A 16,119-nucleotide genomic window follows, 5' to 3' on the forward strand; every position below is an offset into this window, starting at 1 on the left:
ATGTGGCTTTAATTAGGTTTCTTGTTTTTAACTCGAGTTGTTGTTGTTGTTGTTGTTGTTGTTATTTGTTTATTTAGCAGACGCCTTTACCCAAGGCGACTTACAGAGACTAGGGTGTGTGAACTATGCATCAGCTGCAGAGTCACTTACAATTACGTCTCACCCGAAAGACGGCGCACAAGGAGGTTAAGTGACAGTGGCTGAGGTGGGATTTAAACCCGGGACCTCCTGGTTACAAGCCCATTTCTTTAACCACTGGACCACACAGCCTTCTTCTACTTAGTCTAAAAAGTTTGATGGTTTAATTCAGTACCGTATATCAGGAACATCTAGGGGGCAGCAGTCATCATTTGGAGTTCGTTACAATTGGGGACATTTTTAATACGCACCTGGGGACTATCTGGAAGTTCTTGGTTAGTTGCAATTGCTGCCAACTAGCGTACTAGTTTAGTATAGTCCTGAAGTACTAACCACGGGATCATCTGTAGCTTTTTATTCGTTGTAATTGACCCATAGTATGTTTACTATATAACTCTAACCTTAAATGTCCACTTTGAGAATATATGTATGTGGTTTACAGAAGAGAAGGTAAGTATAAGGTAAGCCAAAACAGTATAGCAGTAAACTATGAAACCCCAAGACGTCCTAACATTCTTCCCATCTGTGGTATACATTCATTATTATTGTAAACTGTAACAATATTAAAACATGCAAAGAAGAAAGTAATAAGTTGCTTTGATGATCATTGTTTTAAAAAATGCTGTCATATTGATTATTTAAATTGCACATTGATTATAGATATGTGTTTCATAGCCATGGGGTGCATCCAATTCTTACACACCATTTTATTTTTGTACATCCACGCATGCCAATAAGTGAATCATGGTGCCTTTCCCAAGCCTTGTATGAACAGGACTGGGGTAAGGGCTCTTTATTATTTCTGCAGCATAGGGGAATGCTTGCGCTAGGCTGTCCAAACTAAATGCTTTGTGTCTCAGGCAATTTTTTATATGCATCTTTTTATTTGTTATTATTAAAATTAGACATTGAGAATGATTTTTAAAAAAGAAAATATAAATGTGAGCATTGCTCAATAAAGAAGTTAAGATGACCAACACAAGAAGTAACATATTCAAGACTGGTCGTGATAACATTCCTGGAACTAAAACTGTGGATAAATGGATCATCTTTTATTCTTTCAATTATAAATCTGTTATTTGTTAAAATGCTCTCTTTCATTACTTAGATTTTATTGGTGCATATTATGAATATATGGTTGCTCATGAGTTATTTATGGCATGTTTTTTTCAAACTCTTTTTATTCTTTGTTACTTTAATAGTTAAACTATAACATGTGTTATCCCCCTCATGTAGATGTGGTGATTTAAATTCATCATAATTTAATTTTATGATATCAGAATCTTATACGGAGTCTGTATCAAACTTACATGTACAGTACATATGATAGATGTGCGTCTGAGAGGGTTGTTTCTGAGGGTAAAAAGTCTATACTTATTGTTCAAAGCTTCTTTATAAACATTCTTCAAAGAGTCCTTCATTTCCACGTAAACACCTCCCTTATTTTTTATTTTTTATGTCTTCTGGACAGGAACAACAACAATTTCATCATCTCTAAATCTGTTAGATTTAAACTCAACTTTTGCCTTTCTTTCCTGGCTTTAACCACTGTTCAACAAGCTTACACAGCCCACTTGCATACTTCTTGAAAACCAATCGCTGATAGTTATCAATAGTTTGGCAAAACTATCGATAACTTTACTCTGTGTTCCCGGCTCACGTTCCTTTTGCATTTTTTTTGCATTTTTATATTTGTAATGCAACTTTCAAGTTCTACATGTAAAACGTAGCCACGCTACTATCTTCACTTACAACAAACACTTGTCTATGTAAGTGGGATTTTAAGATCAAATTCATGCCAACATTCCCACAGTATGAAGAGACAAACATTTTAACTGTTTGAACTAAGCGTAACAAATTACCAAATTAACAATCAATTGAATCACGTTATCAAACAGGTATCAATTAGGAAGAAATGTTTTAAATGGCACAAGAAAATAATCCATAGTCTCTAATGCTCAAAACAGTGAATTATTTTTACCGATTTCAACTCTTTATCGTCGTTTATTCCATAATATTTTTAAAAAACAGTCCTTAAACATTCCTTTAAACATGTTAATGTTTATGGGCCATTATTTTTTAAAAAGTATTCTGTATTTTCCCCATAATAACATTGTTACTAGTTACTTTTTTTAGGGCAGCAATGCCTCCTTTTGTAGGCACGAGATGCAGTTGATTAATGATTCTTTTAATATGGGAAGTGGTGGGTACTGTTTCTAACACACATGCAATTAGTTATTGTTGTGACCCAAAAATAAAATTGATGATGTGGTGTTCTCTCGATTCTAATTGCCAGAATTTCTCCTGCATTCATTGCCATATGGACAGTTCTAGAGTAGAAATGAATAGCCAACATGTAATGTTATTTTATTGTGCCAAAATGGTATTTCAAGAATGTCTTGCCAATACAGTTGTAAGAATGTCAAGCATTTGTTTGGTTTGAAAATGAAAAGATTAGCTTTATAAAACTTCTTTGAAATAACTTCAGAATTCTAAATAACAGCATGCAGGAGTGCCTAAAACAAGCACCCACAGACTCACTTAGGTTGGAAATTGAAAAGTTACCAATTTAAGTAGCCTAACCTTCCCGCCCCACATCATAAAACAAATGAATAAAATAACGCTGAATTTGATCAGCCAAATAATTTATAACATATAATGTAAACTTAAAACAAAATGCTCAAACAAACATTGCTTAAAATAAAAAAAAACGTGAAAAATACAATGTTTGTACTCCTTAGATATAACGTTTTGAACTTTACCGGCACACACAGTAATAAAAAAAAAAAAAAAAAAAACAACAACAACATTGCAAACCTTTTCCACCAGGTTTTATTTTTTGAGAAATAACTCTCAAACGCTAGCCAGGCCAGAGAGTTTCACCTGCGCTTCGGATACTGTTTTTTGTGATCAAGTTAAAGCAGGCTTAGTTTTCATATTCGTGTGATAAACAGAAGACATGGTGGTTGTGTGTGGGTATGGGCACACATTGATACAATTCTTGCCTTACCCACTAACAACTGCTGTGTAACCCAACAGCCACAAAATAAAATATTTTTTAGACAATTCACACGTTGTTGTATACCAGTGTATACATATTCTCAAACACAGGTAACACCAGGCAATCTTTTCTGGCAACTTTTCAAGCCTGTTGTTGTTACGGACATTTTCAAGCAATTTTTCTCAAATCTTAAATAAAGATTGTTTAGAATTTGTGGCTTGATCTATTCACATGGTGACATTTGTTTAAAAATTCCCTTCAACAAGTTGCTTCAGAAGTTACCCAAAAATGTCCTGGTGTTTCTTGATCTGGTGAGGGCAGCGAGCCATCCTTCTTGCAATGTTGTAAGCTTCAATGTGAGGTGAGATTGCCTGAGATCCATAGTATTTACCTCCGAATGGCCTTTCTATTGTGTGTAACTGTGACCTGTTTTCTCTGTGTGCCTCATAGCCCTGACCATTTGTCCCATTAGCACTATCTTACCCTGTGACCTGTGCTGTGCTTGTGGTGTTATGTGGCTGTGCTACTGCATGAATACTGTAAATGTTACTTTGTGTGTTTTATTGATGTATGAAATGTATCGTGGCTCTTTTAGATAATTAAGTCTAACCAAGGCTTGAAAAAAGTCTGTATTGTATCGCAATGCACAGTGAATTAGTTTTTACTAAAACTAGGAACAAAGATGTGATCCTAGCAGATCCAAGGCCATGGTATCTCCGGGCCTATGAGTGATTTGCATTAGAGTACTGAAAAATTGTGCCGGATTAGTCAGTGTCCTGGATTAACAGTTAAAAAAAAAAAAATCTAATACTGCACCTAAAAAAATAAAACAAGCTTCTTTATACCATTCCCATAGAAAGATGTTTACGTGTTTGTACTTGCAGAAGGCATTCAGGCAAAGTATAACAGCAAAACTTGTTGTCCTTCACATAAATCTTGTTGTCGTGGCGTCCGGCGATACAAGTTACACACCCCTGACCTTTGTTCCAGTTTGCTAAACTTTTGTTCCCCTATTTACTGGACAAGAATCAGTAGCCTACATCATTGCAATGGAGGTATTTATACACCTACAAAACATGCTCCCTGAAGTCAGTGGTGAATGATGTAGATTCCGGCTGGTCTCTTCAGATCTGATGATTGATTATATTTACCTCTGATGAAATGCAACTCACCATATTAATCTTGTAAGAGCAGTTGATAGTCACGATGATGATGGTTTCCATCCTTTTATATTTTATATTTGTGGTCCAGCTTGTTTCTCTGGGATGCACTGTAGCAATTAATTAAATTTTATGTGACAATTCACCAGAATTTGTGATATGTTTGTCTGTTTCTTTAAAATGATACTCATTAGTATACCAGTACTGTCAACCTTGGTTAACTCGACTGGTGGATAACTCGACACCTTCGCTTAATTCAACAGACAGTATTGGTCCAGATTTTTTCCATATAAAATATATGCATCCTGCCTCTTTTCATTTTTTTATTCAACACCATGCTTTACTTGTAACTTGACACTTATTACCGATACAGAAGGGATAAAAACTATTTAAAAAGATGAGTGCATAACTCGATACCTGAACTACCAGAGCCTCCTATCAAACTGGATAAAGCCATCACTGCACTGGACACGGTTCCAGGGATTCGGAACGGAACAGGAACCGGAACGATAAACGAAAAAAAAAAAACATTTTTCATAGAACAGAAACAAAAAACTAAACAAATTAAAATGATATTCAAGATTCAAGATTTTGTTTATCGTTAATAGCATTTTTTTTCATTCCCTTTTTTTTCATTCCCTTTGTCTCATTCCATTGTTTTCAAACATACAATCATTTGAAAAAGCGCTCTTCCCATGGTCTTAGTGGTCAACGACAAAGCATTACATCACAGCCAGCTAATGAAATTCAACATTGCATTTAACTTGCTTTTTTGGAGCAGCCAGCAGCAAATCAAATAGCACTATTTAATTTGCCTTCAGTTCAGGTCTGGATGCGTTCCACAGTATAAATCCTAGGTTGTTACAATATATACAGTATAATAGAAACTGCTATTCCACCAGTTTAAAGTTTACACCACTCTTATTTAAATTGTATATATATTTTTTTATAATAAATGTTGCAAACTGTGAGTAAATAACACAATCCAAGAACACTTATACACACTTGTATTGTTTCTACTTGTTTTGTAACAGTTTGTTTTTAGCTTTATAAGTACTATATGTCCCAGTTTCAACTTAGATGGGTTTAAATACGGTAATGTTAAACAACAATAAAACTCAGTGTTTATGAGTCAAATTGCATTATGGGGGAAATGAGAGCCACAACCTCACCGTGTTATAACTGATTCCACACTATAATGGGTCGTGTTATAACAGGGGTAGCACTGTATAATACAAAACTAAAAATCTATATTGCACTGATAGTTTGATTTCAGCTTCATAGGGAATATTATTATTTGATTGTATTGTATTGTATTGTATTGTCCATTCATGTTAAGTGACCTGATACTCAAGTACTGTGACCCAAAATGCCTTTTTCATATTTTATTTTTTGTATCTTGTTTTTTCACAGTCCAAATTCCACAAATCCCTGTACCTTCAGAAATTAAATTGTAGCATTATCTAAAAGAAATTATTCCACAAATCTTAAATCAGCAGTGTACAAGTAGACTTAAAGCTGCTCTCAGCACATGTCCATGTGTCTGCTGTGAATCAATAAGTCTGTATTTTATTTTAGCGTTTGAGGAGCTGGAGAAAACTCTGAGTACAGCGCAGAAGGCGGAGGAAGCCCGGCGGCAACTGAAGGCCCAAATGGAGGAGCGGATCAAGGCCGTAGAAAAGGCTAGTGAGGAGGAACGTAAAAACCTACAACAGGAACTCTCCAGGGTTAAACAGGAAGTGGTCAACATAATGAAGGTACAGCAGCTATACTCCTCTTCATTTCATATCTCTTTAAACTAAGCACAGGGTTACAAATTGGCGTACCACGTGTTGACTACTTGACTACACCTGAACGTCCTTCTGTTGCCTAATTTTAGTTTTTGATCATATTTGGAATTTATAAGTGAATGGTCTTGGTCAAAAAGCCTCCATTTGTTAATACTAACTGAATTTGCAGTATGGGCTAGATTATCAGGCCGGATTCTAGTTGTCAAGTTAATGTGGTCTTTTCAATTGACCTAAACCTGAGATGACGAAAGTTGGCCTTTATTTGTCTTTGCTCCAACTCCGTTCTATATTTAATTGAATCATTTATACCTCCGTCCAGACCTTAAAGTAGTTCATTATTGCAGTTACCTGCAGTGAAATAGCCCTCCGGGACTGTGATTGGAAACCACTGATCTTAACGTTTGCGGATCTGAGTATCACCAGCTTTTTTAATATTAAAAAAGGGCTAAACCTATCAAACCCCTATCTATTGGGCACACCAACCAAACTGCTTTGGAGTTTCCAAATGAGGCTGTGCAATGAAGGGTTCTTCTTGGAGAAGCCGAGCGCTCCACTTACTGTTTTTCAACAGCTCTGTACAAGACATAGCTGGTATAATCATCCACTTTACAGTCTGGTGAGCTACTGAAGCGTTAAGGCATGACAAGGCATGTGTTGTGCTGGATAGCATAAAGCCTCGGGTGCTCAGTGAGGAATAAGGTGCAGCACTGATTTATATGATGCCATCTAAAAACTTTACTAATAAACTGGCAATGGCATCTAAGTCATTGAAGATGAGAGAAGAGACTGGCCCCTTTTGTGGTTTTTCCAGTTCGCTTTCTACAGTTGCTCTTTGTTGATTATCGGTTTGCTCTTTTTCATCATCCATTTCGGTTTGGTAATTTCCACATTTATTTTCACTATTTTTGCTTCGAAAATAATTGGTTATTTTTTTAGCAGTCATTTCAATGTTTCAGCTTCTCGAAGTGCTTCAAATGGAAAATCCACCCGTTCAACAACTCTCTGATTTGGTTAAATGTAGTGTCAAGACGTAACACGACTGTCTTGTGGTTCTGAGATTTTTTCTGCTAGCAGCACAATCAGTCCTTATTGTTAAAGTCACAGTATTATCTGCAAGACGAGTGGCTCGAGGTTTTGCATCTGGGTGGCCTGCCCGGCTGAAAAGGCCTCGGGAGAACCCTGGCACCCTTTTGAAGAAAAAAAAATTGATATGTCAGCCTGGCACTGAAGTGGTTAATTCAAGTACTCCGATTTAGTTGCTGCTTTTTTAATTTCTGTACTTGAAATCTTATCTGGCAGAGTACATATTGAGGGTAACAAACTGCAAGACAGCATGGTAATCACACCAGTTATAGTGATAAACCTCAAATAAAATCCAAATTGTAATAGATGTGGCATCTACTGTTCCTCAAATACTCGAGACTTAGGATCTTAAAACTACACTTTTTTTTTTTTTTGAGGAGCTGTCGTCTTATTTTTTTTTTTACAATCTTAATTTGAGGCATTCTCTCCTTGTGACATTCTTACCCTTAAATAAATAAATAAATAAATAAACCCTTGTTTGGAGCAGCAGCGGATTATGGCTGTTCAGAAAATAGTCTTCAGAAGTCATGCATGGTGATTCTTAGCTTGTCAGTGTTGGTTTGCTTTAAGTGAAAGAAGCAAGGGGTAATTGCGTTCCATGCTCGTGGGGTATTACAAATGCCCCCGTTCTGGATCACGCCACAAACAGATGTCAAAAGTCCTCAGACCCCAACTGCCTCTCTGTGTTTAGACATTTCCCTTGTTAAAAAGACAGACTGCTCTAAATGTGGTGGTGCTTAATTACCATATGGAAATATCAGTAGTTTTTAACTTGGTGTACTGATTAAGCAGTCAATTTCCACATGTTTTCCATTCTTCTAGTAAATCCCTGGATTGTAGCTCTTGGTTACAGCTTGAATTCATACAGGCAGGGCATGACTTTTGAGGTTTGCATTTTACATGCATAATCATAATGCACGTAAAAAAAAAAAAAAAGTTTTTACACTGAGTTTTCATTTGGACACCACTGCTGGAGCTTTCCCTATTTACCCCACTCAAACTAAACATTTCTAAACATCTTGTTATCCCTATGAAGATAATTGGCAAGCCACTGGATAAGTGGTAAATCGAAATGTTATTTTTTTTTGTATTTTGTAATTCACCCTGTGCCTTTGGAAATTAGTGTCCACTGTCTATCACTATTTCAATAGTAGGGGCAACAGTTTTAACTAAGTCAATATGTGTATACTATTACACCTGAAGATGCGATTCACGATATTCATGTCATAAGTCACTTAGCGGCATTACTGAATACAGGTCTACAAACTAAGACATAACTTGCCTAAAAACCCTGTGTGCGTGTATTGCAGAAGTCCTCGGAAGACAGGATAGCAGAAGTTGAGAAGATGCATGCAGAAGCCCTGGCGAGCAAAGATCAAGAGCTCACTCAGAGACTACAGACACGGGAGGCCGAATTGCTGGAGCAGATGAGTATGGCTTTGGTAAGTCTAGTTTCTTTAACCACTTCAGTTCAAAAGTCAGAGCACTTTCAGTACCGTGCTGTACCAGCGTATGTCAAGGTTTGCTTTATATTCTGGGCTTTCTTTCAGCCTGGTCTGTCAGTGTGTTTGTTGTATAGGCTGTGTTGATACTGTGGAAGGGAGCTGGGGGTTTGTATGGTGAAGAAATGTTTGATGTGTGATCGGGAGATTGTGAAAACAATAAGAAGGTTTTATTTTGTGAAAAAGATGAAGACCTGGAGCCGAAACAATCCTTTGATTTTGCACCAGAGTATACAGCAATAGAGCAATACACCCCGCCATTCATCTCTGCATGCTTTCAGGGTGCAGACATGGCAACCCCTAAGTGTTTACGCCAGTGAAACCCCTTCTGAAAAACATTGGGGTTGATGAAAAACCTTAACCTAGACCACTAGTTTGTTTGGGTTACTTGCTGGTGACATTTTTGCACATACACCACTGACCTAGACTTTGGGGCTATGCACACCAGGAGTGAATTAAACGACACAAATACAGCATGAGTACATAAAAAAAAAAACCACACAACTGTAGCTAGTTGTGAAAAGAAAATACTGTCTGCTTTTGCTCCTTTTGTGGAGACTAAATTAAATAAATAAAACAAAGATATAGTCAGGGTACACCACACATTGAAAAAATGACTGACTAAAATCAAGGTGGAATAAAGAGAGATAGACATACCATCAATTTCCAGTTGTTCTGCTATTTCTTACCATATGGAGTCTTTCTTTTTATTGTCTTTATAATCACTGACACTGGCATCATAAAGAACATTATATTTTTCGACTTTAATAATTAAATTCTTATTGATGTCCATTTCTCTTATTCCTGTGTTAATTTCTGTGTGTATGCATAGTATGCCAGCTGTTTGAGCTCACATTTAAATAGCTTCATTCTTGTTTAATTACGCATCCAGTCCCAAAGGAGTCAGATGTTCATAATTTCTTTTATTGCATCATTCTAAAATAGATTTGTTTTGTCTGGCATAAAAAATAGTGCTGTTTTATTTTCTTATGTTTAAAAGTCACTGATTAAATGGTGTGCGTGTCTGTTGAAACAGGAGAAATGCCAGGCTGAGAACACGCTGATGATTCAGGAGAAGGAGCAGCAGGCTGCACTTGCCTTGGAGGAGCTTGAGCTGCAGAAGGTGGCCATCCAGTCTCAGAATGAGAACCGGGTACAGGAGCTGCAGCAGGAGCTTGAAACGTTCAGCACTGTAAGTGTACTGGAAGAAAGCAGTGGCAGGTTACTGGTTACGAATTACAGTGAATTCGTCATCCACTCTCCAACAGTTAGATGCTCAAGGAATGTCCTGGCTGATTTAATAGGTGTTAAAGTTCTTACTTTTGTTTAGCCCTCTCTGTAAATATCATCTTAATATAAATATAGTGAAACATTTTGAAAATGTTATTTTGTTATTTCTGAGATGGAACAGTGCTTGAAGATGTCACCTATAACTCTGAATTGCTTTAGGTAATAATGCCGATTTGGCTTAAGTAATGATGTATTGACAAGTAGGTTTAGAAGAGGTTTAATAAGAGGAATCTCTACAGCTAAAACTACTATCAGGCAGTGTAAACAAGTAACTGTCAACAGCACCTGTTTTATGATAAAAGTAAAGCCTAATTTAAACTATGGAATAATGTATAGATGGTAAGAAGTTTTATTTCACTGTACATCTGTTTTGTCTTCTCTAACAGATGTAGAGGGACAGATTTTCAGCAAAATCCTAGTGTGCTTAAATGTTTTTATAGAAAGAATATTACCAATATATAAAGCAGTCTGAGCACCCCTATGTATTGAAAAACTGGATCATATTGATAAAAGTAAAACAAATACCCATTTTGTATGTATGCTGTGTCAGGAAATTCAATAAAATTTTATAAACTAAATTTTTATATATTACCATTTTTATTCTGGAGCGCTTGATTCTTCTAAAGAAGTTAGGTATGCCTATGTATTGATGATTGAACTGTCTTTTATTACAGAAAGTACTTGAATTGGAAAGTTTGCTGGCAAAGAGTTCTCAGTGTGAAACTGACAAGTCAGATGAGCTGTTGGCACAGATTGAGGCTGAGAAGAACAGGCATCAAGCAGAAATTGCAGCAATGGACGAAAAGCACAAGGTAGAGATGGATCGCATTAGACAGGAACTCTGGGAGCTCTGGTCTGACAAACTTCAGACCACAAAGAAGCAGTACCAGACTTCTGTGGATGAGCTCCAAGAGAAACACACCCAAGAGCTGGAGGCCTTACTGAAGGAAAAGGAGTCCCAATTCCATTCCCATATCAAGGACATGAACCAAAAAACTCTGGAAAAACTTGACGTCAAACAGACTGAGCTGGAGACTCTTTCGTCGGAGCTGACAGAAGCACTAAAAGGAAGGAAGCTTTTAGAAGAGCACCTGGCAGCCTTAAATGATACCATAAAGACTATTAAAGAGGATTGCGAGATTAAAGTTGAGCAGGAGAAAGCCAGGTACCTGGGTGAGGTGGAAGGCATAAAATCAGAGTTTAAGCAGTCATTGGAAGGTGTTGAGAAGACTCTCAAGGAGGAACTTAATAATCTCAAGATGGTCCTGGAAGAAAAGGAAAAACAGTTGGAGGAACTGCAGGCAAGAGAAAGGGAGCTGAAGGAAGAGGCTGAGAAGCATCAGCAGGAGACAGCTGCTAAATTTGAACTGCAGATGGAAGAGCTAAGGGAAAATGTGAAAAGGGCAGAAGCAGAAAAGGAGGGTCTGACAGAAACCAGCTTGAAACTGAATCAGGTTACCTCTGAACTGGAGAATTGTCAGTGTCAGGTACAGCAGCTGGAGCAGAAGCTGAAGGAGGTGCAGAAAGAATCTGATGAGAAAGTGTCTTTTCTCCAGGCAGAGCATGCCACAAAGATTGCAGAGCTTCAGAGCCATATTGAGAAGGTTGAAAAGGAGCTGTCTGAAAGCGAACAATCTTTGACTGAAAAATTGGTACATCTTCAGCAGGAGAAAGATTTAAATAAACAACTAGAGGAGGTACGAACTGCAGGTGAACAGAGAATAGATGCTGCTAGAACAGAGTACGAAACTAAGCTTAAAGCAAATGAGGCGAAGATGGACAAACTAAAGCAGAAGGCCAGGGAGATGCAAGAGAAGTTTAAGAAGAAGCTCTCTGACCAAGAGGTCAAGCTGAAGGAGCAGTGTGATAAAAAGCAGCAAGAGCTGAACCAGAAGGAAAAAGAGTTCAATGAGAAGATCCTGGAAATGGCCCATGCTGGTTCTGCTGGGATCAGTGATGCGGTCTCTCAGCTGGAGTCGACACAGAAGGAGCAGCTGGAGAGTTTGAAGAAGTCTCACCAGAAAGAACTGGAGGAGCTGATCCAAGGATGGCAAAGGAAACTCAGCCAGCAAGAGGAGGAAATGCAGGAGAAGCATGAGGTCGAGCTGCAGGAGAAAGTGGATGAGGTGAGGCAGCAGCTTGGAGCCACCAGGGAAGAGAAGGAGCATGTTCTCAAGGAGGTGAAGGGCCTCAGGGAGGAACTAGTGATGAGGGAGACAACAGTGCAGAAACTGCAGGCAGAGCTAAGGGAAGCTGCTGCACAAGTGGAAAATTTGTCCAAGTTGGAAACCATGCTGAAGGAGCAGGTGGAGGCGATGGAGAAGAACTTTAGTCAAATTTTGAATGAAAGAAACTCTCTCCAGAACCAGCTTAGTATGGCTGAAGAGGACAGCAATAAAAGGGAACAGGAACTAGCAAAACAGCTAGAGGAGGCCTGTGGCAAACTAACAGCACTGGAAGCTGCACATTGTAAAGAAGGTGAAGCTCTCCAGAAGAGACTCGAAGAGAAGGTCCTTGAAATGCAGTCTAAGGAGGAAGAGTTCAGAAAACAGCTTAATCAGCTAACAGAACATGTATTGCTTTCCTGCAATGAAGTTCAGAGGAAAATGGAAGTTACTGCTGATGAGTTCTGTGACCAATTGAACAGCAAAGTCAGTGCCCTTAGCGATAGAATTGTCTGTAACCAGAAGCAGGCAGCCCAGCTTAAAAATGTCATCCTGACCAAGATTGAACGAATCAGCCATCTAGAAGTACAGCTCCAACAAATAACAGAGGAGAAAATGGTGTTGGAAAATTCATTGCTGCAGATGACAAATCAGATGCAGAGAAAAGAAGAACATATCAAAGCCTTTAAAACAGAAAAGGAATCTTTAGAAAAAGATAGAGGCAGCCACTTAGAAAGTCTGTCTGAGAAAGATATGTGCATTGAACAACTTAGAAAGGAACTGACTGCAAGTACAGAGACCAACATAAATGTTTCTGAAAATCTGAAAGAAAAGGAAGCCCAAATCAGTAGCCTGGAAGGTATGATAAATGACTTGAAGACTCAGCTTGCCAGTAGTGTTGGTTTTGCAGAGAAGGAAGAAGCCATATTGTTAATAAATCAGCAACACAAGGAGGAGCACCAGAAGCTAATAAACCAAATACAAGAGTTATCGAAGAGCATGGAGGTTCTTAACCAGGAGAAATCATCTGCACTTGACCAGGCAGAGCAGTGGAAGAGCAAGCTGTCAGACTGGAAAAAGAAGGCAGAGTCTAAGTTCACGCTGAACCACAACACCATCAAGTCACTCCAGGGCAAGTTGGAAGAGATGGAAAAGCAAATCGATGAGAAAGATGAACAGTTGGGCAAGCTCACGGATGATATTGATAAACAGTCTCATAGCAAGTCTGAGATGGACCAGATGCTGAGCGAGAAAGAGAAAAAAGTAGGAGAGTTAACTACTGAGCTGCAGACCAGTATATTCAAGATAAGGGAGCTGGAAGAACAGCTTGTCAAAAAGACTGAGGAACATGATCATCTTATTGTACAACTGCAGCAGATGAATCAAGCAAAGGATATAGAACAGAAAGAGCTGGTGCTGCAGCTTCAGCAGGCTCAGGTGCAGTTCTCTGAAAAGGGCAACAGAGTCAAGGAAACCGAAGAGAAGTTACAGTCTATAGAAAGGGAAGCTGAAACTCTCAAGCAGGAACTTCAGCTCAAACAAGAGGGCTTTGAGAAGGTGAAAGCAGAAATCCTGAAGAGCAAAGAGGAAGAACTCAAGGCAGCAGAAGAAAGATGGTCTGCAGAGAGTGCTGCTAAACTGGCCGAGCTGAAGAAGAAAGCCGAACAGAAGATTGCCATGGTGAGAAAGCAGCTTACCTCGCAAGTGGAGGAGAAGGAACAGATTGTTAAAAACTTGGAAAGTCAGTTGGATGAGTTGAAACAGGTGGTGGATAAAAAAGAGGAAAGTGTCAAAACATTGGAGCAAAGAGTGAATTCACTCGAAGATTCAGCAAACAACAGGGAAGAGATGGAAAAGCAAATCAAGAATTTAAGGGAAGCCAGAGAGCTGGAGAAAGAAAGTACCTTGCAGAATCTGAAGGAAATGTATGAGGAGAAATTGAATGTTCTGCAGAAAGATCTGGCTGATAGGGACCTCCAAGTACAGATGATGCAGGAGAGGGAGACAGAAAAAAGGGATACTGAAGAAGAGGCACAGCACAGGCATAAAGAGCTTCAAAATAATTTGGAGCAAGCAGAGGAAGACAAACGCAAACATCAGGCAGAAGTTTTCAGGCTTCGGGAAGAATTGCAGAAGCAGGCTGAACTGCATTCCGCCTTGCTTGATGATCACACAGAATGTACTGCAACATTGTCAGATCTTCAAAAGCAACTGCTAGACAATGAAGGAAAGATTCAGGAAATGGAAAGCAGCTTGGAGCAGATGAAGAAAGACATACAGGAAAGAGAGTCCTCTGAAAAGTCACTGGAACAGAAAATAAAGGAGCTGGAAAGCAGTTTAGCCAAGGACAAGGAGAACTTTAAAGTAGAAAAAGTCTCCTTGTCTGAGCAGTATGAAGGAGAACTGAAAGACCTCCGTCGACAACTAGAGGAGAATGGGTCCCTTTTGAGAGACTACGAGGAAGGTTCAGAACAGAAGACCAAGTCTGATTCTGAACTGCAGAGCCTTCTAGCAGAGATGAGAGCCAAGCAGAAAGAACTAGATGGCAAGCTGCAGGAGGCAGATGGTGAGAAACAGAAGCTGCACAAAGAGATGATAAGGTTGCAGAAAGACATCCGCTCTTTGCGTAAGGAACATGAGAAAGAGCTGGACTATGTAAAGAAAGAGATGGCTGAAGAAAATGAACAAAAAATGAAGTAAGTCCTCTGATGTGCCCATAATTGCATGTCTTTTGAGTAAATGGTGGGCCTGTCATATCCGATTTCATTGGTCAAAGGGGTCCATCTGATAGATAAAAATGTTGCATCTCGGAGGGAGTCGTTCTACTACATTGTAGTTGCTTTGTTAACGTTGGGACATTATAAATTAACATCATCAATGTGTTTAGTTTGATTGGAGAGGTTAATTTACGGTTCAGTTAACACCCAAGTTAGGTTTATTTTGGCAAGTGTGAGGCAAAATATTTGTTTCGCATCAGTGCGTAATAAATGAGGGGGCTAGGATTCACTTGAAAATGCTTGGCTCAATTCAAGGGGTAACTAATTGGTTTCCCCCCTCAGTCAGGCAGTGTGCAACCAATCGCATTAGAATTCACAACAAAGCAGAAACAAAACCAACTGGTGGTGATGTATGCACGGGCGCCCCCAGAAATATTTCACATGGTACGCAAAACTGAACCACCCCAACATTGATATCTCGTGCCGATAACGACTGCATCACCAAGCCAAACAGAGTGCTACATTTTTGTTCTTTCCTGAGTGTCACAGAACCTGTCACATTCAAAATATGTAGAGCCCCGTATTTTTATTTTTTATAATTTGTTTTATTTCACAAATTCCATTTTATTTGGTTTTATTTTTTAAAATTGTTTTTCTACAGATACACATTAATAAAACATCTCAAGTAGATGTATATCAATTTTAGTGAATTAGGTATACAATTTATTTAAATATAAATTAGTGTCTAGACACCCTGTTTAAGAACGTCAAAATGTAATAAATGAGACATACCAGTTTGGGATCATGTAGAACTCGGATTCCCTTAGACAATAACCGACATTCACACAACGTAATCTATTTTTACAGAAAGGAAAGGCTATTGGTTAGAGATATGCATGAAAAGTATACAGTTCATTGATCTCAGTCAAACGATTACAATGACCATAACCTCATTAGCATACATGGTTAATATACTAATATTAAATATGGCTTATTACAAAGTGTCTACTTTGCATTAATATTTTCAATACCCGTTTCTCATTGTAATCGATCATGTCAATATGCACGAAAATTAATTCAACTTCCCATTCAAAACGGAATCCAACATTCCAGTACCTAATTTAGCAAATTAGTTTTACCGTGTTAATTTAGTTCAGACGTGATGTACCAAACTAATATGTTCTCAACCTCAGCTGATTATATATTCAAATTAACTCAGAAATGGGGCAATGATCAAATTCTCTGCATTTGAGTCTACTCCGTTGAGTTGCAC

At 38.4% G+C, this 16,119-nt stretch overlaps 1 protein-coding gene across 2 annotated transcripts in view; it reads left to right on the forward strand.

Moving 5' to 3' along the window:
- Window positions 1-16,119, forward strand: part of LOC117394759 (golgin subfamily A member 4-like) — a 92,057-nt gene that overhangs the window by 45,803 nt on the left and 30,135 nt on the right. For both annotated transcript variants that reach the window (XM_033993292.3, XM_059012926.1), the window contains exons 12-15: window positions 5,878-6,056; window positions 8,483-8,614; window positions 9,711-9,866; window positions 10,639-14,825. In XM_033993292.3, coding sequence (XP_033849183.3) covers window positions 5,878-6,056; window positions 8,483-8,614; window positions 9,711-9,866; window positions 10,639-14,825 — 4,654 coding nt within the window. The remainder of the gene's footprint in view (window positions 1-5,877; window positions 6,057-8,482; window positions 8,615-9,710; window positions 9,867-10,638; window positions 14,826-16,119) is intronic.

Source organism: Acipenser ruthenus, chromosome 3 (assembly GCF_902713425.1).
Source record: "Acipenser ruthenus chromosome 3, fAciRut3.2 maternal haplotype, whole genome shotgun sequence".
NCBI lineage: Eukaryota > Metazoa > Chordata > Actinopteri > Acipenseriformes > Acipenseridae > Acipenser > Acipenser ruthenus.